We start from the raw sequence: 22,543 nt of genomic DNA on the forward strand, positions 1-22,543 counted from the left end.
ACTGAGGGGTATGTAGAAGGTGATTAATCTGAGTGATTATCAGTGTTGCCTTGATGCAGCAATACTCTGGTTCATTTTTACAGTACTGTAAGTGTAAATGCTGGCCATATAAACCAGAGCCCAGCCGATGAGAACATTTTGTCACCAAGACCGATTTTAAGGAGCTAAAACTTCTAAGAACTGATATTAGACAATATAATTTTATATCATCAACATTTGAAGAGAAATTCCAGATTTTTCAAATTGTCCTAATAATTCAATAACTGAGATGTAAACAATGTCATGTGCAGAGTACAGAGAGTTTGATGTGTAAACATATTGACTCAGATGTCTTTACAGTGGTGGTGATAGGAACCAGGGGGTCACAATGTCTACAACACAAATATAGACATTTTATTTACTATCCAAAACGGTGAACCTACACAACCAGTGAACCTACACAAGTCTCCTGAGTTTTTAAACACCAACTGGTCACTTCATTAAGTACAACTCCTTGTTTGTACACTCATTGTCCATCTTATCAACTCCACTGACCCTATAGGAGCACTTTGTAGTTCTAGTTACAGACTGTAGTGCTTCTGTTTCTCTGCATACTTTGTCACCCTGTTCTTCAATGGTCAGGACCCCCACAGAGCAGGTATTATTTAGGTGGTGGATCATTCTCAGCAAGTGGATCAGACACAGCAGTGCTGCTGGAGTTTTTAAACACTGTGTCCACTCACTGTCCACTCTATTAGACACTCCTACCTTGTTGATCCACCTTGCAGATGTAAAGTCAGAGACGATAGCTCATCTGCTGCTGCACAGTTTGTGTTGGTCATCCTCTAGTCCTTCATCAGTGGTCACAGGACGCTGCCCACAGGATGCTTTCAGCTGGATATTTTTGGTTCTCAGTCCAGCAGCGACACAGAGGTGTTTTTTATATAATAAACTTTCCATACTGCACTGTTCTCACACTGCGCTGCTGATATAGCGAGATGTTAGCCATTACCTGTTTAACCCTTAAACTCTATTTCTGTGTGAATGTACCTACAATGTGTCGGACCTATAAAGAAATATTTTTGGCCAAACAAATTTAATTTAATTATGAATAACGTTTGGCTGCACCAAACTGTCCCTGGCTGAAGACCCTTTGTGTAGCAAAGCACTCCACAGCAGGAAAGCATAATCTCAAATGAAACGGGGACAATGCGAATCAATAATAGCTTTTTTAAAAATCTGTGTTCTATAATTAAATTTACGCTTAATAATTAACGTTCATACCTAATAGTGCACGTGCCTTTAGGCCTTGTTTTAGGACACCGCTGAATGATTTATTCCATTCAGTGTCAACAATAAAGCTGATACTCTCATCATTCAACTACTCTATCCATATGTTTAAACAACCCAGATCAAACAAGTAAAAGTGATAGGTTATTGAAATGTGCACTCACTTCACTCTCCCTCTCCATGTTCCTGTTATTTCTCCCTCCTCCACTTTCCTTCTTCAGCTCTCCTTTCCCCCTTGTCATCTTTCTATGTTTGTCCTCTGCCCTCGTCTCTAATCTCCTCATCTCTGATAGTAAACAGGGTTACACTACAGTTGTAATAAATCTAACCAGAGCACTGTTTGAAAAACAAAGCTAAAGTTGGCTTCTTATTCACATGTTCTGTTCCACCTTAAATGGTGCTGCTGTTACATTCTGGCGACTGCACACCATTAATGGAAACTGCTGCATCATTTAAGGTGGAGTGGGTAAACTCAAATAAAAAGCTGGCGAACTTATCTGAATATTTTCACATCATGACAATTTTTCCAGTCAATGATGTTAGCAGTCCTTGCCCTGGAGACTTCATCTACAACTTCAGCTTCCCTTTCAGACAAAAGCACATATCCATGTGTAATGTAACATCTGTCTTCACTGCCTTCGTGCTTAGTGTGGAGAAGGTCTCAGGGGCCTGACGGAAACTGTGGGGACGGGCTGTGGGAACTCAAATGTCAAATTTCAATGCAACCCAAGGCTGACATACTTGGGAACCTGACTGAACCTGATGTGATCAGTCAGGTCCCGTCAGGTCCTGTCAAATATTTCAATATCTCACTCCAGTGCAGCCCTGGCGCAGCTCTATTTAGGGACTGAAACTGAGCATCATTAAAGAACAAAGCTCACTATAAGCTCATTTTCTATGTCAGCTTTACAAAAGCTCTGCTTGATCCAACTGTTATTCTCACATCACCTAAATATGACTTGTGTGGCCGTGTTTATCACAAATGTACCCTAACAAGATTCCTCCTGCAGTAATCTGACTGGTTTGCAGCAGTCTTGCCAAATGCATTGCCATACACCAAGATATCACTTGCTGTATTCAAAATAAAGAGCTTTTTTAATGACACTGAACCTAATTCAATAGACTGTCTGTCAGTGTTCATCCTTCCAGAAGTAACACCCCCCATCCCAGCCCTAACAGAATATAATCCTCCCTTCCACCCAGTGGGAGGGGTTGTTATCATACACCCCACCCCCCTCCCAAACACTTCCTAAATCCAGTTCACCCAACAACTTACTCTGTTTCATCCGTTTAGATCAGTGTGCAGACTGGGTAATTGTATTGGAGCTGAATGTACAGCTGTTGTTATTATTATGGCTTTGTGCATGTTCCACTTCCTCATCCTCTCCCCCTTTACCCTCTTTCTTCATCCACTAAATTAGCCCTCTCCAAAGTTTACACAACACCAAATCGAGTCATGATCTCAAGCCAGTTATTATACCATACATAGAAATGTCCCACAAATCCTTTGTTTACCATTTGGAACCCCTTCTTCCTTTAGTTTCCGTCAGGATAAGGTCTGAGCGTGTTTTTGAGGCCCTGCTCATCCATCCATAACTAATACACCAACTAACACAACCTGCACTATTACAATCTACACAGATCAGGCATAACATTATGAACACCTCCTCGTTTCTACGCTCATTGTCCATTTTATCAGCTCCACTTACTATATAGGTGCACTTTGTAGTTCTACAGTTACAGACTGTAGTCCATCTGTTTCTCTGATACTTTGTTAGCGCCCTTTTACCCTGTTCTTCAGTGGGCAGGACCCCCATGGACCCTCACAGAGCAGGTACTATTTGGGTGGTGGATCATTCTCAGCACTGCAGTAACACTGATGTGGTGGTGGTGGTGTGTTAGTGTGTGTTGCGATGGTCTGAGTGGATCAGACACATCAGTGCTGCTGAAGTTTTTAAACACCTCAGTGTCACAGCTGGACTGAGAATAGTCCACCAACCAAAAATATCCAGCCAACAGAGTCCTGTGGGCAGCATCCTGTGACCACTGATGAAGGACTAGAGGATGACCAACACAAACTGTGCAGCAGCAGATGAGCTATCGTCTCTGACTTTACATCTACAGGGTGGACTGACAAGGTAGGAGTGTCTAATAGAGTGGACAGTGAGTGGACACAGTGTTTAAAAACTCCAGCAGCACTGCTGTGTCTGATCCACTCAGACCAACACAATACACACTAACACACCACCACGTCAGTGTTATTGCAGTGCTGAGAATGATCCACCACCTAAATAGTACCTGCTCTGTCCATGGGGGTCCTGACCACTGAAGAACAGGGTAAAAGGGAGCATAGAAACAAGGAGGTGGTCATAATGTTATGCCTGATCGGTGTATACAAGTGCTCAGTGGCCCTCATTCATGAAACCTTCGTAAATACATGAGCAAACTGCAAGTAAAATGGACGCTTCTAAACATTTTCCACCATACATGCACAATACATGTTTTAAATCAGCAGGGGTGATAGTAAAGCTTAAAATTTCTCATAGTTTCTCAAATAAATAAAAATTTATCGGATTTTGTGATCCGTGTCACTTCACTGTTTTTACAAGCGATGCAGTAAACAAGCAGCAAACAATCCCTTGAGTTCTTCCCTTTATTCAGCGATTTCATGGGTTGAAAGGCATTGAAGATTCTGCCGTGAAGCTTTACACAACCCGCTAACCTGAACCAAGTCTGAATGACGGACGAGGTGCTGCACAATACTGTGGTCTCTGCATATACAGAAAATCCTGACAGCACATACAAATTTCCTGGTTGAACTGCCACTTTAAAAACAAGTTTGAAGATCTTACAAAACCTAAAACCCATTTACTTAAAGCTTCTCCATCTTCCACTTTCTACATGTGCTTTTCTGTCTCCTGACCCCATGACCTCTGCCCACAGCTCCTTCACCTCTCTCCATCTCTCCTCATGGGCCGATATCCCTCTCCCTCTTTCTCTCTCTCTCTCCCACTCTCTCCATCCACTGCTTTATCCCTCTGACCTGATCTCATTTCATCCCCTTCAATCCTCATCTGTCCATCACAGAAGTGGCAAAGCGAGGCAGTCAGGCGCAGACGGAGAGATCAGGAGGTGGTAAAGCAAGAGAGCTTAATGTGAGACAGAGTCCCGGGACCAGCCGAGAGGAAGAGAAAGTTGGAGTTACTTAAGTAAACACTGAAGGTATCGACACAAAGATAAAAGCAACCAAAAATAAATAAACATACGCAGAGGATATAATCCAGGAGGAGTAGGTAAGTGATTTCCTTCTCTTTTGGTTTATTCTGTTCTATTAGACTGTTGTAATCTGTTCCATTCCATTCTATTCTATTGTATTCCATTCTACTATACTGTACTCCATTTTATTGTATTGTATTCCATTCTATTCCATTCCACTTCATTCTGCTTTATTATATTCCATTCAATTTTATTAAATTGTTGTATTCTGTTCCATCCCATGCTATTCTATTGTATTCCATTCAACTATATATATTCTATTGTACTACATTCAACTGTACTCCATTTTATTGTATTCTATTCCACTGTATTCCATTCCATTTAATGCCACTGTATTCAATTCTATTCTATTCTATTCCACTGCACTGTATTCCACTCTACTCTGTTCCAGTCCAATTCATTCTATTTTATTCTATTCTATTCCATTGTTTTCTATATTTTGCAGGTAATCGTTCTTTTATTATTTTTATATACACAATGCTGTGTTGTACTACAGCTTGTGGGCTACAGTGATGAGCAGAGAATAACTGAAGACCAAAAATTACATTTTTAAATAAAAGTAAAGTAACGTTTGACCACCAAGGTTTTCCAAAGGTTGGCACTCACAAGACTGACCAGCTCCATTCACACTAAGCCAAAAGTGGCTCCATACAAAAAGTAGCTTAATTTATGCAGGTGACTTAAAAATGTTCGAAACAATAATGTAACTGAACTTGATATTCATAGTACTTCCTTAAGTATAACAACCTTTTTTAATAGTAATAATATAACAGTTTACCACTTTATTATGAGATCATGATCTGAAAAAGAAGTGTAAATTGATCTTGTAGTGCTACAGGGGTTCCTCAGACTTTTGTTTTCTACAGTGAAGTTTCAGACAACAGAGTCATCTGCTGTGAAAGCAGTGTCCAGGATTCAAATGTCTAGGCCACATTCACACCCATTAGCCGCATAGCCTTTCGCTCTCTCTCTCTCTCACTCTACCCCTCCAACCCCCCCCAGCTCTTATCCAGATGCAAAGAGCAGTCAGTAATCGGATGAGAGCAGATTTGACTCAAAAGGCCTCCCTTAAAATCTCAGCAGCCTGGATTTAAACCCACTCTCTCCTGCCTCCGTCCATCCATCCATCCTTCTCCCTCTCGCTCTGATTGGTCCAGCTCTTCTCGCTGAATGTTAGCTCCCTTTTTTAATGTCTCTCGGACTTTGTATTGAGCACAATCCGTGTTTTTTATCTCCCTTACCACACACCTAATAACGACAACACTGTCTCTATCTTACCAGAAATTACACAGACAAAGCAAAGTCTTCTGTAGAGCAGAGAAAGGATGTCGCAATGCTAAAAGTTTGACCGATACCAAGTTAAAACTATGATGACGCTTTAGCAAAAACGTTAAAAATACCTGTCATCATCGGAACACTGTATTGGATTGAACACAGAAAATATGTTACTGAATAACTGTAACTGAAATTTCAAATTCAGTCTGTTTTTCATCAATACAAAACTGTTTATGTTTATAGAAAAAGGTTAAATAAATCTAATATAAACACAAACCATGTAACACTAGAGCAGAGACCAAACACAGAAGTGTTGCATGATGCATCGAAAGTTCCATGCTTTATCAATATTACAATGTGGCAAAAAATTAAATAGTCTAACTAATACTTTCATTTCTTTTTATAAATAATTAATTTATAAATAAACTAACACTATGTTGCTGCATTCTGCCAAAAGGCAGAATTAAGCATGTTAATATTACTCAAGAAGCACTCACTAGCTTATCTGAAACATACAGGTGAAGAGTAAGCATACCTAAACTATAAAAGTGAAGAGTTAGCATATTTAAAACATGAAGGTAAACAGTTACCACATCTAAAATATACTTTAAACACAGTGTGATGAATATTAGGCTATAGTGTATTTGTTGTAACACAGTGTGATGAACATTAGGCTATAGTGTATTTCTTTTAAAGACAGTGTGATGAACATTAGGCTATAGTGTATTTGTTGTAACACAGTGTGATGAACATTAGGCTATAGTGTATTTGTTGTAACAGTGTGATGAACATTAGGCTATAGTGTATTTGTTGTAACACAGTGTGATGAACATTAGGCTATAGTGTATTTGTTGTAACAGTGTGATGAACATTAGGCTATAGTGTATTTGTTGTAACAGTGTGATGAACATTAGGCTATAGTGTATTTCTTTTAAAGACAGTGTGATGAACATTAGGCTATAGTGTATTTGTTGTAACAGTGTGATGAACATTAGGCTATAGTGTATTTGTTGTAACACAGTGTGATGAACATTAGGCTATAGTGTATTTGTTGTAACACAGTGTGATGAACATTAGGCTATAGTGTATTTGTTGTAACACAGTGTGATGAACATTAGGCTATAGTGTATTTGTTGTAACACAGTGTGATGAACATTAGGCTATAGTGTATTTGTTGTAATACAGTGTAATGAACATTAGGCTATAGTGTATTTGTTGTAACACAGTGTGATGAATATTAGGCTATAGTGTAATTGTTTTAAAGACAGTCTGAAGAATGTTAGGCTGTATTTGTTTTAAATACAGTGTGATGAATGTTAGGCCGTATTGTATTTGTTGTAACACAGTGTGATGAACATTAGGCTATAGTGTATTTGTTGTAACAGTGTGATGAACATTAGGCTATAGTGTATTTCTTTTAAAGACAGTGTGATGAACATTAGGCTATAGTGTATTTGTTGTAACAGTGTGATGAACATTAGGCTATAGTGTATTTCTTTTAAAGACAGTGTGATGAACATTAGGCTATAGTGTATTTGTTGTAACACAGTGTGATGAACATTAGGCTATAGTGTATTTGTTGTAATACAGTGTAATGAACATTAGGCTATAGTGTATTGTTGTAACACAGTGTGATGAATATTAGGCTATAGTGTAATTGTTTTAAAGACAGTCTGACGAATGTTAGGCTGTATTTGTTTTAAATACAGTGTGATGAATGTTAGGCCGTATTGTATTTGTTGTAACACAGTGTGATGAACATTAGGCTATAGTGTATTTGTTGTAACAGTGTGATGAATATTAGGCTATAGTGTAATTGTTTTAAAGACAGTCTGACGAACGTTAGGCTGTATTTGTTTTAAATACAGTGTGATGAATGTTAGGCTTTATTGTGTGTGTGGTGCATGTTAGGCTACACTTATTATTGGATTTATTTTACATTTACATAAGTTTTATAAAAAGACTGATGATAATTAAGAGTAAACAATTAGTTATTTGTGTTCAATTTAAAAGTTTCTCACTTTTTTGCCATAGTATCATTTTGATGTCAAGTACTGTGATACTACACTTGGTACTGGTATCAAAGACAAATATCTGGTATGGTGGTAACCCTAACTGGAGGTTTTGTGTAATTTTTTTTCTACTGAAATAGGTGTAAGGTGAAACCCTTTGACTAATATCCATGACTGAGCAGTTCCCTCCCACTCCCCCTCCTCAAACAAATTTTAGGCAAAGTCGTTTGGTCATAAGAGCTTGCTAGAGACAACAACACAGATTTAAACAGCAATAGAACAAAAGGGGATCATAAAGCTACCATCACTTTTTTAAGGTAAGGTTTTAATATATAATGGACCTGTCAATAACGTACAACAGTGTAATAACTTTTGCCATATTTGTGTACGACCTGTGAACTGACATTCACAGTAAGATTCATAGACAGTTTTCTTACTGAAACAAGCTTTAAACTTATTAAAAAAGTCTATATATATATACATATATGTCAAAGTCATAATATAAAGGCCTAATAAAAATTCAGGTAGCACTTTACCAAGGGCAGTGTTCATAAGGCTGCATAACACCTACATAAGCCTTTCATGACAACTGACATGAAGTTCTATAAACATTTCCAAAGTCTTATTTCAACAAGAGTCAGTTGTCATTAGGGCTGTCTGTTTTGATGTGACTTCAGCAACAGACATGGCAACTGATGCCTGTTGGAATAAGCCTTTTGAAATGTCTATATAGTTTTTCAGTTGTTATGAAGGTTTATAGGTGTTGTTGTAGCCTTAAAAACCAAAATTCATCAGGGTGGGACACTAAGTATGCTGTTTTCAGCAGATCCACTCCAGAGAACAATTCTGTTATTATATTTTTAGACAGATTTGGCCACTAAAGCAGAAAACCTATTAAGCACTCACATAATGGTTTTTGTGTGATGCTGAGGTGTTCAGGATTTTATAAATGATGAATTAGTGACAAATTCCTTCTGAGTGAATACAGTTAGTCTCAAATAATAACCTGTTGTGTGCCTCTTACTGCGTGGTGTGACTTGTAAACTGAAATTCACCATAGTTCCAGATATTTTTCTTCAAGCTTGGAAGTCATAAGTGAACATACAGCACATGCAAACATATCTATCACTCATTGTGTGATAAAACAAAAACTAACGAGACCCATGATTGTTTGTTTAAGCAGGTTTTTATGTGCATGTGTGCATATAGGTTTTTGAATGTTTTGTGGGAACTGGGTTGTATAAGTGTATGTTTTGCGTGCATCCTTATTTGTGAGCATTTGCAAGCCAGTTGAGAGGAGTTTGAATTGCAAATGCCTGTCCGAGGCAGGGAAAGCTTTAGTTTCACAAAACATGAAAAGCTTGACCATCTCGTGCAACTAACTAAAAAAAGGATATTTGCTCTTAAAACAGCACTTGTTAATGCAACAATGAAAATATAGTGACCTCTTTTAATTTACTTTTTCCCAGCATTCTCTCTGCTCACCTGATCGGACTCCTGGTTCGTCTCCATTGGTGACTGTGCCTGACAACCGTTGCCATGGGTGAAATGGAGCAGCTTCGAAAGGAGGCGGAGCGCCTGAAGGACGATATCACTGTTAGTGTCACTGGTCCCAACCAAATCTAACACGATACAAAGCAAACAATTCGTAAGACTACACGCTTGGAACTAGTGCAATTCCCACTAGTAGAACATTAAAGGAGGATTCCACCAGTTTTTCAAAATTTCCGCACAACTTAACATTCATTCAGAGTGGTTTGATGTGAAATGGTTCAAAATTCACTCACATTTCTTTAAAGTGGTGGTGATAGGAACCAGGGATCACAATTTCTAAATGCAAAAATAGAGAATATTTATGCACAGCGTTCATACACTTTTTAAACAGTGGAATTCCATGACTTTTCCATGATTTTTCCAAGACAAAATGAAATTTGTATGCCACACATTTAGTATAGTATTGGGCAATGTATCATCTATACTCTTATAATGTGACAGGACATCTTTATGTCTGGCTTGGTACCACTGTGAACGATTCTGACTCGGTAAGTTTCTCTAGAACAGAGCATTTCACGCCAAACCACTCTGAATGAATTAGTTTACATCAGGGGCGGGGAACTCCAGTCCTGCAAGGCCGGATTCCTACACAGTTTGTTGGTGATGTTTCTGCTCAAATCACACCTGATTCAACTCCGTTAACTGCCAGGTTTAGTTGGAAAGTTACAGCACTGGATTCTGGCCCTCAGTTCCCCAACGCTGGTTTACATCTAAGCCATTTAATTATTTTAAAAAATCCCCTTTAAACCAATAAAATACCAAATTAACACAATTTACCCCATTGGATCAACCAAGACATGCTTGGTTTTCTGAAGTTTGCTTCTTTAGTATTAGCACTGGAGCTCTGAGACCAGCTAACAAGTAATGGAAACTGCATGCAAAACTAATTAAGCAACCTTCAGACACCAGACATGCCTTGGCTGACTGAATACACTTGGGGTAAGAGGGGAAAACATCAGCTATCCTTAATCTGAGCTTAGTAAAAATCTTGCTTGGAGTGCTTTATCACTCCAATCTTTTTTTGTCTGTCAGCAGCAGCGCCTGTTTGTATAACTGCATTATAACGGTTAATTAATTTACCCTGCAGGCCGCACGTAAAGCAGTGCAGGATGCCACACTGCAGGACACAGTCTCAGGGACGGCCGTGGTGGGCCGAGTCCAGCTCAAAACCAGAAAGACCCTGAGAGGACATCTGGCCAAAATCTACGCCATGCACTGGGCTACAGACTCAAAGTAAACACACATTCATGAACATGTCTGTATTCCTGTCCATGTGCTTCTGTGTAAGTGTAAATGCTGCTGTGTAGAGGTGTAACAACACATTGTGTGCTGTTACAAACAGAACCTTGATAATGTGCATGTGGACATTCTATTAATTATGGCATCTAATGCAATTACACTGTTTGAATGCCATAGTTTGCAAACGATCCCCACCAACTGACACCTCACTCTCCAGTCTCCCATAACTAGTGCGGTTCGCTCACTGTAGCACTCCTCCTGCTCCCAGCTCCAAAGTTGTTAGCTCACTCCTGCACTCCTCTTGTCTCCCAGATCTGGTGCAATTAGCTCACTTCTGCACTCCTCTTGTCTCCCAGTTCTAGTGCTGTTTGTTCACTGCATCACTCCTTCTGCCTTCCAGCTCTAATGTCGTTAGCTCACTCCAGTGCTCTTCCTGCCTCCCACCTTGTGTCGTTAGTTCACTTCAGCACTGCTCCTGTCTCTCATCTTTAGTGTCATTAGGTCACTCCAAAACTCCTCCTGTCTGCAGCTCTAGAGTGGAGTGCAGAGCAGTGCATGACATGTCAAGAACGGTTTTGCGAGCAGAGTTTGTGCTTAGAGCGGCTGGTGAGCGGCAATAGCACTGTTTAAAGCCTGGTTATTAAAGAAACTCATGTACTGAAGTCAGAGTGCTTTTCACACAATTCCGTCAAAATGTTCCTGAAGCCAATTATGATGAAAAAACACAGAGTCGATAGAGTCGAAGAACACGTCCCAGCTCTAGAATCGTTCACTCCAGCACTCCGCCTATATTACAGCTTTAGTGTGGGTGTCTCACTCCAACACTCCCCCTGTCTCTCAGCTCTAGTGCTGATTGCTTACTCTAGCACTTCTCCTGTCTCCCAGCTTTAGTGTTGTTAGCTCATTCCAGCACTTCTTCTGCCTCCCAGCTCTAGTGTCATTAGCTCACTCCATCACTCCTCCTGCCTCTTAGCTCTAGTGTTGTTAACTCACTCCAGCACTTCTCCTCTTAGCTCACTTGCCCTACTCTAGCACTCCTCCTGCTTCCCAGCACATGTTGTTAACTTATTCCAGCACTACTCCTGTCCCGTAACTCTTGAGCAAGATATTTCTGTAGGGTAGCATAATAGTTTTTTTAAAAAGTTTTTATGCATTGCGAGCATTGAATGCTCTCAATGTTGGTCCCTTCCATGTGTCAGGTCAAATCGACACCACTGCATCACTAAACACTCATACAAACAACACATCAGCAGATATGAGCAGACATCACTGAAACACAACACTACGCTAAGACGCCTGGCTCATGATCTTGTGTATGTTTACTCTGTCTGATTAGGCTCGCTTTAAGCAGCAGATGTAAAGCTGTGATTGAGTAATTGGATTAATGCTCTGAGACTCTGCTGCCTTTGATGGGATTTGATGGGATTTAGTGGATGTTAAATGTTTGGTGGACCTAAATAACACTTTCTTGATAGTAACATTTACAAATAAACATTTACAGCATATAAAAATGTTGCAAAATTATATATAAGCATTGATCTGGAAATGGTGGTTCTAGGGCGATCAATCGTATAATGTCAGAATCAATTATATTAAGTTATAATAATATTCAGTAAAGCATTTACTCATTTTTTGACAAAAATTCAAACGAAAAACCTACCATTTTCTACATTTTCTGTTCAAGTCCACTTTAACATTTGTGTGGTTTTGTGTACCAAAAACAGTCTTTTTCTAAGTTTTTCTAATATTTTTCTAATAATTTTCTAACCTCTCTTTATCCTTACTCTCTTTAAGAGTGATGAGCTCTGTTATGATTGGCTGCCATACATTGTCCCTCATTCAAAAAGCAGTCCAGGCTAAAACACCTCTTATAACTTCAGTGTGAATGGGGGGGCTAAACTGCTGTGGTCCAAGTAGGCGGACAAGTGCAGGGCTTTTCCTGCATAGACAATCACGAGGCGGCCAAAACTCTGTCAGGGGTCTTCGTAGAAAACACCATTTTCTAACACACGCTGCACTCAGTGGAAGGAAATTATTGTAAGGTCAGAGATTTATACCCCTAAAAAATGCAGGGTCACTGTTATAGTCTCTGCAGCCTGTCTTGCACTTTCTGAACCCTTTCCCTTTTCCTATTTGTCCAATTTAAGTTATTATCATCTCTCTCTCTCTCTCTCTCTCTCCTCTCTCTTTCACAGACTCTGTGTGAGTGCATCTCAGGATGGAAAGCTGATTGTGTGGGACAGCTACACCACCAACAAGGTACTGAGTGACTATTTCAAGCCACATCCACACATCCACCAGTGCCATCTAGTGGTCAAATCTGTGAGCGCAAGATATGATAGTTAACTGTACACTGTCAGAAAAAAAGGGACGGGTAAGGGTACATAGTGTTCATTTTTGTTCAAGGTACAAACAACGTAAATATATCCTGGTCTCAAGGTCAAATACCTTAAATGATTTTCATATATACACTACATCCACTTTCCCAGGATAAAGGGACATATTTGTTCCTTTTCCTAACCAAATGTTAGAAAACAGAAAAGTAAAACAAAACTAAAAAGCCTGGAGTCAAGGCAATGTGTACAGAGTCAATGTAACTGCAACAGAATCTGGTATAAATATGTTCCCTAAAGGTAGCGACAGTGACAGCGACAGTTTAGTACCTTTAGTAGCATCAAGCTGACGTGACCACAAAGCTTGGTGCACTTTAAATAATTAACCTGACTCTACACTCAGAGTGTAGAAGTTCATCTGAAGGACATTTAACTGCATCAATTCTGAAACATTAGTACTGATTAATATTCAATACAATGCACATTCATTGTTTAAAAGCTGAAATAGAATGCTTGGGCTTCTTTTTATTATTTGTTTGCCAAATTTTTTGACCGCTAACTAGTTTCGCAGTTTTCGAGATGTCAACACCGTTCCAACTCCGGAATGTTCACTCTGATCTGGATTGGTGTGCTTGTATACAGCTTTTTGATCAGACATATGATTTTCATACAATCATCACTAAATGACCACTAAATTTTTCCCAAAAGGAACAAATGGCTGGGGGGGGGTTGTGCACCCCACTTACATCACCATGATACAAATTCACTTGCAACATTCTATTAAACATGTGGGGTACCACAGCAGCGCCCTAGCAACCACTTGGGACACCATAGCAACAGCCTAGCAACACCCTAGCAACCACTTGGGATGTCATAGCAACCACCTAGCAACACCCTAGCAACTACTTGGGATAGCAACCGCCTAGCAACACTCTAGCAACCACTTGTGATCCAACAGTAATCACCTAGCAACACCCTAGCAACCACTTGGGATGTCATAGCAACCATCTATCAACACTCAAGCAACCACTTGGGATACCATAGCAACCGCCTAGCAACACTTTAGCAACCACTTGGGATACCACAGTAACCACCTAGCAACACCCTAGCGACCACTTGGGATGTCATAGCAACCACCAATCAACACTCTAACAACCACCTGGGATACCACAGCAACCACCTAGCAACACTCTAGCAACCACTTGGGATACCACAGCAATCACCTAGCAACACCCTAGCAACCACCTGAGATACCACAGCAACTGCCTGACCACTCCTTAAGCTGCGCAACCACTCTGCATTTTCTACAATAAATGAACTTTTCTAGTTGTCTATATTTTACTATTGTGTAAATATAGACAACTAGAATGTTAATTCTGTGTATTTTTAAAAACAATTCTGAATCATACTAAAATAATCGTTCTGATTCCTAAAGAATTGTTATCAAATCACTGTAATGTCAGAGATTTACACCCCTACCTTATGTCTGTGGTGACTCCAATAAGTATCTGGGCACTTTAATCTCTGATAAATATAAATGAAGTTTTTTTCAGTAAAACACTTTTATCACAACATCAAACTGATGGTAGACTGTGTGTGGAAAAAGGCTGGAGAGGAACTCCAATCAGAGTGCACTAAAGGTTCTGTAAAGCACATGGGTGAAACATCAAAGTATGGGGCTGTTTTTCTTACAATATTGTTGATGAGCTTTTTGCTTATTGATTTGACCATGAATTCAAGGGCATTTTGAATGCAAACCTGCAAAAGTCTGCAAAGAAACTGCTTAAACAATGACAATCTGAAACCAGGCACCTTTTGTAAGAATATTTTGCCAAAAAGAAAATGACAGTCTTGGAATAGTTTGCTAAAATAAATGTCACTTGGTTTAACATTTTGTTTCCTAACACAAAGAACCTTTTTAAGTATAATGGCTAAATACTTTTCGGGGCCTCTGTAATTCTAACCTTAGACATCTAAGTTGGCCTGTATGGTCATATATCACCCTTTAATGAGCCTGATGTGGAGATTCATTCTTCATTCTCAGTATTTTGTTTTGTGTAACAATTAAGGGAGTTTTCATTATTATAAGAGCATTTTTTCGGTTAATTAAATGAGACACAGGGGAATTCCAGTGATTTTTAAAGTTTAAGCATATTTGACTTGGTGAGAAATTACCAGCCATGCCCAGTGCTTGACCAACTTGTTTTTTTTTTGTTGGTGATAGGAACCATGGGTGATGAAGTATACAGCACAAACACAGCCATTTTCAGCCAAAATCAGTTTTCTTTGGGTTTCATATTTCCTTGTAAAACACTAAGCAATGCATTATTACCCATTTTCTGTGAGTCAGCTTTGAGGTGTTAAACTCTTCAGACCCCAGGTTCCTATTAATGAATGTGCACAATTTTTCCTGTGACAAATTCCTCAAGAATGGGTCATCAAAACAATCTGAATGACTTTACTTCCCACCAAGCAAACATTCATACTGGACAATCCTCAATTTGGACTTATATGAGCTTATAACATAGCATAATTTGACTGATTACACAGAGCAGTTGTGTCCAAACCCACCTACAGAGGCTGCATAGGAATCCAAATCAACAGAAATGATGACAGTTCTCCCCCATGTACATTTCCCAGGTAAACGCCATCCCTCTGAAGTCTTCCTGGGTGATGACCTGTTCCTACGCCCCCTCAGGAAACATGGTGGCATGTGGGGGTTTGGACAACATGTGCTCCATCTACAACCTGAAGGGCAAAGACGGCAACGTCAAGGTCATGCGGGAGTTGGCAGCACACACAGGTGCCACCCACACAATTTTAAGTTTTTAAATCAGAACAGCTTACAAAGTCTTTTGTAGACTCTGTAGTAAAAAATATATATATATATATATTTTTTTTTCTGACTTTATTTTGGCTCAGAAGAAAACTGTGTACATTTTACTTTTCATCAGACTTTAAGGTGCATCTGCACTGGGTTGCACCAGTTTATACCTAAGCTTGTGCGTAAAGTCCCTAAATAACACTACTTAGTTTCACACTATCCTTTTACTAAATCCAGGGTGGACCACAAATCTTTAAGTTATGTCTTAGCTGGCAGCAACTACCTAATGCGTACATCCCTTTAACTTGACGGTAACATGTTCAGAACTAATCTATAATCAATCAGTTTACTAAATAAAACTCAAAACTTGTAGCTGTCGTCTGTTTATTCTTTAATATTTTCTTGAATTTTGTTTTTAGCTTAGTTAACCAAAAAAGTCACGTTTTAGTCTTTTTTTGTGCGATTTATCACATTTCCGTTGGTTTCCCCAACACTGTCTCCTGCTTAGAAGGAGATGCAAATAATTAATGGATACCAAGCTCAACATTGCAACTAGTTTGTGTGGTGCACCTTATTTGGATTTAGTAATGTGTAAACCTAACTTAGTTAAAACTTACATCATATCTAGCCTACGTTTTCACTTTGGCACAGCGTGGTGCAACCCGGCGCCAGCTCACTGATTCTCCTGTTGTTCTTTATGACTTAGGCTACCTGTCATGCTGTCGTTTCCTGAGTGACGCTGAGATCATCACCAGCTCTGGTGACTGTACCTGGTAAGGTTTTAGGAATAAAACAGAGAACAGTCCTATACAACCATTCAGAAGTTTGCAGTCACTGTTTTTAATCCTATTTTGTTACTGATACATATACTGGTGCATATTTACTGAAAAAGCTGTCCAAAATGTACTATAATAATATTGGATAAATAGTTTAAATAGTAATAACAATATATACAATGTTAACACATTAATCTTAATATTCTTTGTATTGTATAAGTATTGACACAAGAAAGTATTGTAAATTGCTTAATTACAAAAACTTGAAATATTTAGAACAGCAAAGAACAGAATATTTTTAACAGACTGGAATAAAACATTAGTAAATACCTGTCGTTTTGAACAGTACTGTATAATGGATAAATCTGTTTCGCTAAATCAATGTGCCCTCTCTTCTTTCCTCAGCGTTCTGTGGGACATTGAGACGGGCACACAGAAGACCGTGTTCATCGGCCACATGGGCGACTGCATGAGCCTGGCCGTGTCTCCAGACTTTAAGACTTTTATTTCAGGAGCGTGTGACTTCACAGCCAAACTGTGGGATATACGGGAGGGCCAGTGCAGACAGACTTTCAGTGGCCATGAGAGTGATATAAACGCTATAGCCGTGAGTCCCTTATTATATTATATTTATGGGTAGTTCTCACAAACATAACAAATACTGGGACTCAACTTGAAAAAGCTAAAATGGCTAAAATTTAAAGTTTTCTTTTTTTATGTTTGAACATACAAACTAAATAATTTAATCGATTTTAAACTGATATTTTCCAACTTAAGTGACCAAATTCTCATCACTGCAACACAAGATTGTAAGGATTTTAAAATTAAAATGATTAATATCGTTTTAGTTTACAAGAAATCATTAAAGTCATGATAGTCAACAGTTTAAATTCATATGGTTACTTCTAAAACACTTCCTAAAATAACTAAATACAGTCGTTCTGGTTTAAAATTTTAAAAATGACTGTGGTAATGTTAAAAAAAGCAAAGACATGAATAGAAAATGAATAATTTTATCTTTTGATGTACCACATAGAGCTGCAACTGACCTACTAAATTATATGAATATTGTTTATCTGTGTGATGCTTATTAAACTCAAATATTTATGGACATGATTGGACACTGTGTTGACCGTGTACGGCCATGTCTAAGTTGTCCAAGTGTATATATACAGTGCATGTGCATATATATGCAAAAGTTTGGGCAACAAATAATAAGTTTTGTTGATTTTGTAGCTGCAAATATGTCAAAAATGTAAAAAAAAAAAACCAAAAAACAAAAAAAGAAAAAAACTAAAATGTGGCATGGGCGAATGTTTTTATTTTATTCTTTTATTCTAACTGTAGCAAATAAATTGTGCACTAAAATTTGCAGAAAAATGCCATCCTGAGGCTTATACCCCAAAGAGGATGTTACATTATCTGCAGAACAAATCATTTGACCAGGGGTTCCCAAACTTTTGCATAAAACCACATAAGCAATAGAAAATTACTGAATGTATTAAATTCTAAAACTCCACCATCGTTCTTCTCGTCCTTCATCCTCACTGTCCGTTTCCCTCCTCAGTTCTTCCCCAACGGTAACGCGGTGATCACAGGCTCGGACGATGCCACCTGTAAGCTGTATGACCTTCGCGCTGACCAGGAGCTGATCACCTACCAGGACTCCAGCATCATGTGTGGAGTTACCTCCATCGCCCCCTCGTTCTCGGGACGCCTCATCCTGGCTGGCTACGATGACTTCAACTGCAACATCTGGGACTCGCTGAAGGCTGAGAGAGTGGGTGAGTGAGGGCGAGTGAGACGGAGGGACAGAGAACCATTCAAGTTATACCTGAACTACAGCAGCAGTCAAAAGTTTGGACACACCTACTCAAGACATCAAAACTATGAAATAACACTTGTGTGATTTCCTCCAATTAGAAATACAGACCTTAAACCAAAACGGGGCTATTTAGCAGCAACACAATTTGGCCCAAATGTGTTAACAAGGTCCACTAATTAGCTTCTAAAGAGATCTGCATACTAATTAGGATGATATAATGACTGCTTTAACATTTTACATTTTAGCTAAAAAACACTTGTTGGTGGGGTGGACATTTAAAAATACATATTTTATTAAAAGGTAAAATTCTTAAGTGCTAAATAACTGACCATTAAAAATAATCTAACTAGAAGTATTTGATATTATAGTTTTAATACCACTTTTGTAATACAAGGCATTCTGGATGTTCATTTTATTAAAATACAAATTATAATAAATCTGTATTTGTCAGATTACAACAAATTTATATTGTTTTATTTAAATAATGAAAATTAATTATTATTTGTTATTAGTAATGTACTACTTATTTAAATTTGTATTATTTTGGAAATAAAAAGTTATTAAATAAGTAATTATAATCTAATTACAAAACACATCTGCTTTAAGATTTGATTAGCATCTGAAATACAAGGCATTCGGATATTTCTGTATTATTATAATACACAAAAATTAAGCCTTCAATTTACACAAACACACAGACACACACTGACACACACACACACATACAAAATAACTACCATTCAAAAGACTGTCAAAATTAAGATTGATTTCAAATTGTATTATCACTTCTTGATGAACACTCTGTTCATCATTCTGAACACTTCCAGTTCCACTTGCAGTATTTCACCCACAGAAGGACAGCAGTGTCCCTAGTTCAAATACAATATAAATACACCGATCAGGCATAACATTATGAGCACCTCCTTGTTTCTATGCTCATTGTCCATTTTATCAGCTCCACTTACTATATAGGTGCACTTTGTAGTTCTACAGTTACAGACTGTAGTCCATCTGTTTCTCTGATACTTTGTTAGCCCCCTTTTACCCTGTTCTTTAGTGGTCAGGACCCCCATGGACCCTCACAGAGCAGGTATTATTTGGGTGGTGGATCATTCTCAGTAATGCAGTAACACTGACGTGGTGGTGGTGTGTTAGTGTGTGTTGTGCTGGTCTGAGTGGATCAGACACATCAGTGCTGCTGGAGTTTTTAAACACCTCAGTGTCACTGCTGGACTGAGGGCAGCGTCCTGTGGGCAGCGTCCTGTGAGCACTGATGAAGGACTAGAGGATGACCAACACAAACTGTGCAGCAGCAGATGAGCTATCGTCTCTGACTTTACATCTACAAGGTGGACTGACAAGATAGGAGTGTCTAATAGAGTGGATAGTGAGTGCTGAGAATGATCCACCTATATAGTAAGTGGAGCTAAAAAAAAAAGGACAATGAGGTGGTCATAATAATATGCCTGATCGGTGTATATAATAGTTATAGGGACAAAATATTTTATTTGATTACCTTAATTAAAAATGCAGAAAGAGGCTACATTATGAAAAATATACAGTGCATTTAATCAGCTATGTCCAAACTTTTGCCTGTATGTGGAAGGAAAAGTAATTCTGACATTGTTCTCACTTTGCGCTGTTCTGCCATGTTGACAGGAGTGTTGGCGGGCCACGATAACCGTGTGAGCTGCATCGGGGTGACAGCCGACGGCATGGCCTGCTGCACGGGGTCATGGGATAGCTTCCTGAAGATCTGGAACTGAGGCACCTTCTGAAAGAGCAAACGAAAAAAGACAGGATGAGGGAACATCTGAGTGATTATAAAAATTGGGTATGGGGTGATGGGGGGAGGGGGTGGGAGGTAAGCGAGGGGAAGAGACAAAGAGAGGGATGTTTTTGTGCCAAGTCCTAAAGAGAAGGGTTTAGCTTGAGACGGAATATCTCCTTCAGAGGCAGGCTGGCCACTAGCATTTTCTTCTGCCGAGAAATTATGCAATAACACAAATGAGATGAACTGATGAAACACACGATGAGATTCTTCAAATCTTCGTCTTTCAGGGACCACTGTACTCTGAATTACTGCAGAAGGCACTTTCCAACTAATTTTGATGACAGAGAACAATGGAAGTAGTTGAATGTAGGTCAATTAGTGTTGGTTTGATAAACGACATGTACTGTTACTGTAACGCATAGTAATTAGGAAATGACTGAAACACGGCCACCAAAAACTCAAATGAAATCCTGTAACATGTAAATAATGAAAACTTTTACAGGAGCTGCCAAATTACAATAGGCAAATAGAGTCAAGTCCATCGCTTACAAATACAGTGTGATTTATAGATTTTAACGACCTATGAGTTTGAGGAACACTGATGACATTTTAGATATCTGTATTTACTCAAGCTGAAGTATAGATATCTGTTATTTATTTACTATTTTTGATTGATTTTGCGTTAGTCTCTTTTTTCGTAGTTTACTTTTAGCATTATCTGATTATCCTTTGCTTTTCCACTGCTCTTATACTTGCCATTAAAAGAAAGATAACCATAATTCTCTGATGTCTCATTGTTTCATTTGTCACACCGATACCTGGATGTTCAAGCAGAAGGAAGGGCCTATTTTATCTATTTTCGCATGTGTATGCCCCAACAAACAGAAAGTAAACTGGGTACATTTTCATCCATTGGGTCAAGACAAATACATGTAAATTAAAGATAGCAGAAAATACATTTACTAAAACACGTCACGGGTCTTATGACAACAAAAATTTCTAAATGGTGCTATAACATCTTTAGAGTTTGCTAAGAAGTTTGTTAATAATACCCTTAATGGTCAGCAGTGCATTTTATTATTTTTATTATTAAGTGCCATCAAGGCGTTTCTAGCTCTTGGCAACTGTATGGACAACGTGTCTCCAAATATCCTGTCATCGGTTTGAGTCTTCAGGCTTCCGAATGGCTGGGCATAATAGTCTTTTCCAATTAACTGGTTCTTCTGAGAATATGCCCAAAGTATGAGATGCTTCAGTTCAAAGATCCATTTGTCTGTTTTCTTTGCCGTCCAAGGTACTCTTAAAAGTCTTCACTAACACCAAAGTTCAAAGGCATCAATATTTTTCTGTCCTGTCTGTTGTTTATTGTCCAGCTTTCACATCCACTAGGAACCACAGAGATGGCCACAGCCTGGACAGTTCTAATCTTCGTTTGTAGAGTCAAATCACTGCATTTGATTATCTTTTCAAGCTCCGTCGTTCTCGTTCTGCTGAGTGCCAATCTGTGTCGTATTTCTTGAGTGCTGGATCCTCTGTTGTTAATAATTAATCCACCATTTCCACATCTTCTCCATCAATGGAAAAGTTAACTTAAGTCTTCTTCATACTGAACACCTTAAGAAGGCGATGCTGAGTAATGTTAGTCCATTTGGTACTTGTTAATATTACCTTTAGAGGGCTGCGATGAGTAATGTTTGCTTATCTGATGTTCATTAACACCTTTAGAGGGCCCTGGTGAGTAATGTTTGCTCGTTTGATGTTTGTTAATAACACCTTTAGAGGGCAGTAGTGAGTGCATTGAACAAAAATGAATTCAATTGTTAACTGCAATTATTAATCAACAGCTAAAATTTCACGATTGTGACAGGTCTAGTCACAGAATGGACAGATTAAGGGTTCACCGAGCACACACAATAAAAACACGCTGTGTGACCTCTTTCTGAATACCAGCTGCAAAAAGAAAGTCTATCCCAGAATTGAGGTCTGCAAAAAGGCCATTATCAAAGGAAGACTATGCTGGTGCCATTTATGGCTAAACAATGTAATACAGTCCTTCATGTTTCCAGTGCCAAACACTTGGACACTCTTTTGTTGAAACTAACTGAACCACTACACTCACAAGAGGCCATCTGTACTGCCTTTCCCACCACCCAGTTGAACAGACATACATCTGATCAAGCAATACAGTTTTAAAGCGATGGTTTGGCCAAACATCAAATTTACCTTTAACCCAAATGTATTCAATCAAACAAGAGATGTTTGGTATGGACAACATAGACAAAAGTACAGACGACTTTCAGGCTTTAAGCTGACTTCTATTTCTGTTTTCAGCCATGTGATGTACTTTTATCCATGTTTAAAGCTAGCAGTGGAGAGAAAATGCTCC

General features: G+C 38.7%; 1 protein-coding gene across 1 annotated transcript; it reads left to right on the forward strand.

The window, feature by feature from the left end:
- The first annotated feature begins 8,117 nt into the window (after nt 1-8,117).
- gnb3a (guanine nucleotide binding protein (G protein), beta polypeptide 3a) lies at nt 8,118-20,755 on the forward strand. The gene is made up of 9 exons (XM_036579892.1): nt 8,118-8,149; nt 9,302-9,428; nt 10,474-10,619; nt 12,821-12,884; nt 15,599-15,761; nt 16,489-16,555; nt 16,964-17,165; nt 18,126-18,342; nt 20,043-20,755. Exons 2-9 carry the CDS (start codon nt 9,372-9,374, stop codon nt 20,147-20,149), a joined length of 1,023 nt encoding a protein of 340 aa, XP_036435785.1. The 5' UTR covers nt 8,118-8,149; nt 9,302-9,371; the 3' UTR covers nt 20,150-20,755.
- Nucleotides 20,756-22,543: the final 1,788 nt, after the last annotated feature.

This window comes from Colossoma macropomum, unplaced genomic scaffold (genome assembly GCF_904425465.1).
Source record: "Colossoma macropomum unplaced genomic scaffold, Colossoma_macropomum, whole genome shotgun sequence".
In the NCBI taxonomy this organism is placed as follows: Eukaryota; Metazoa; Chordata; class Actinopteri; order Characiformes; family Serrasalmidae; genus Colossoma; species Colossoma macropomum.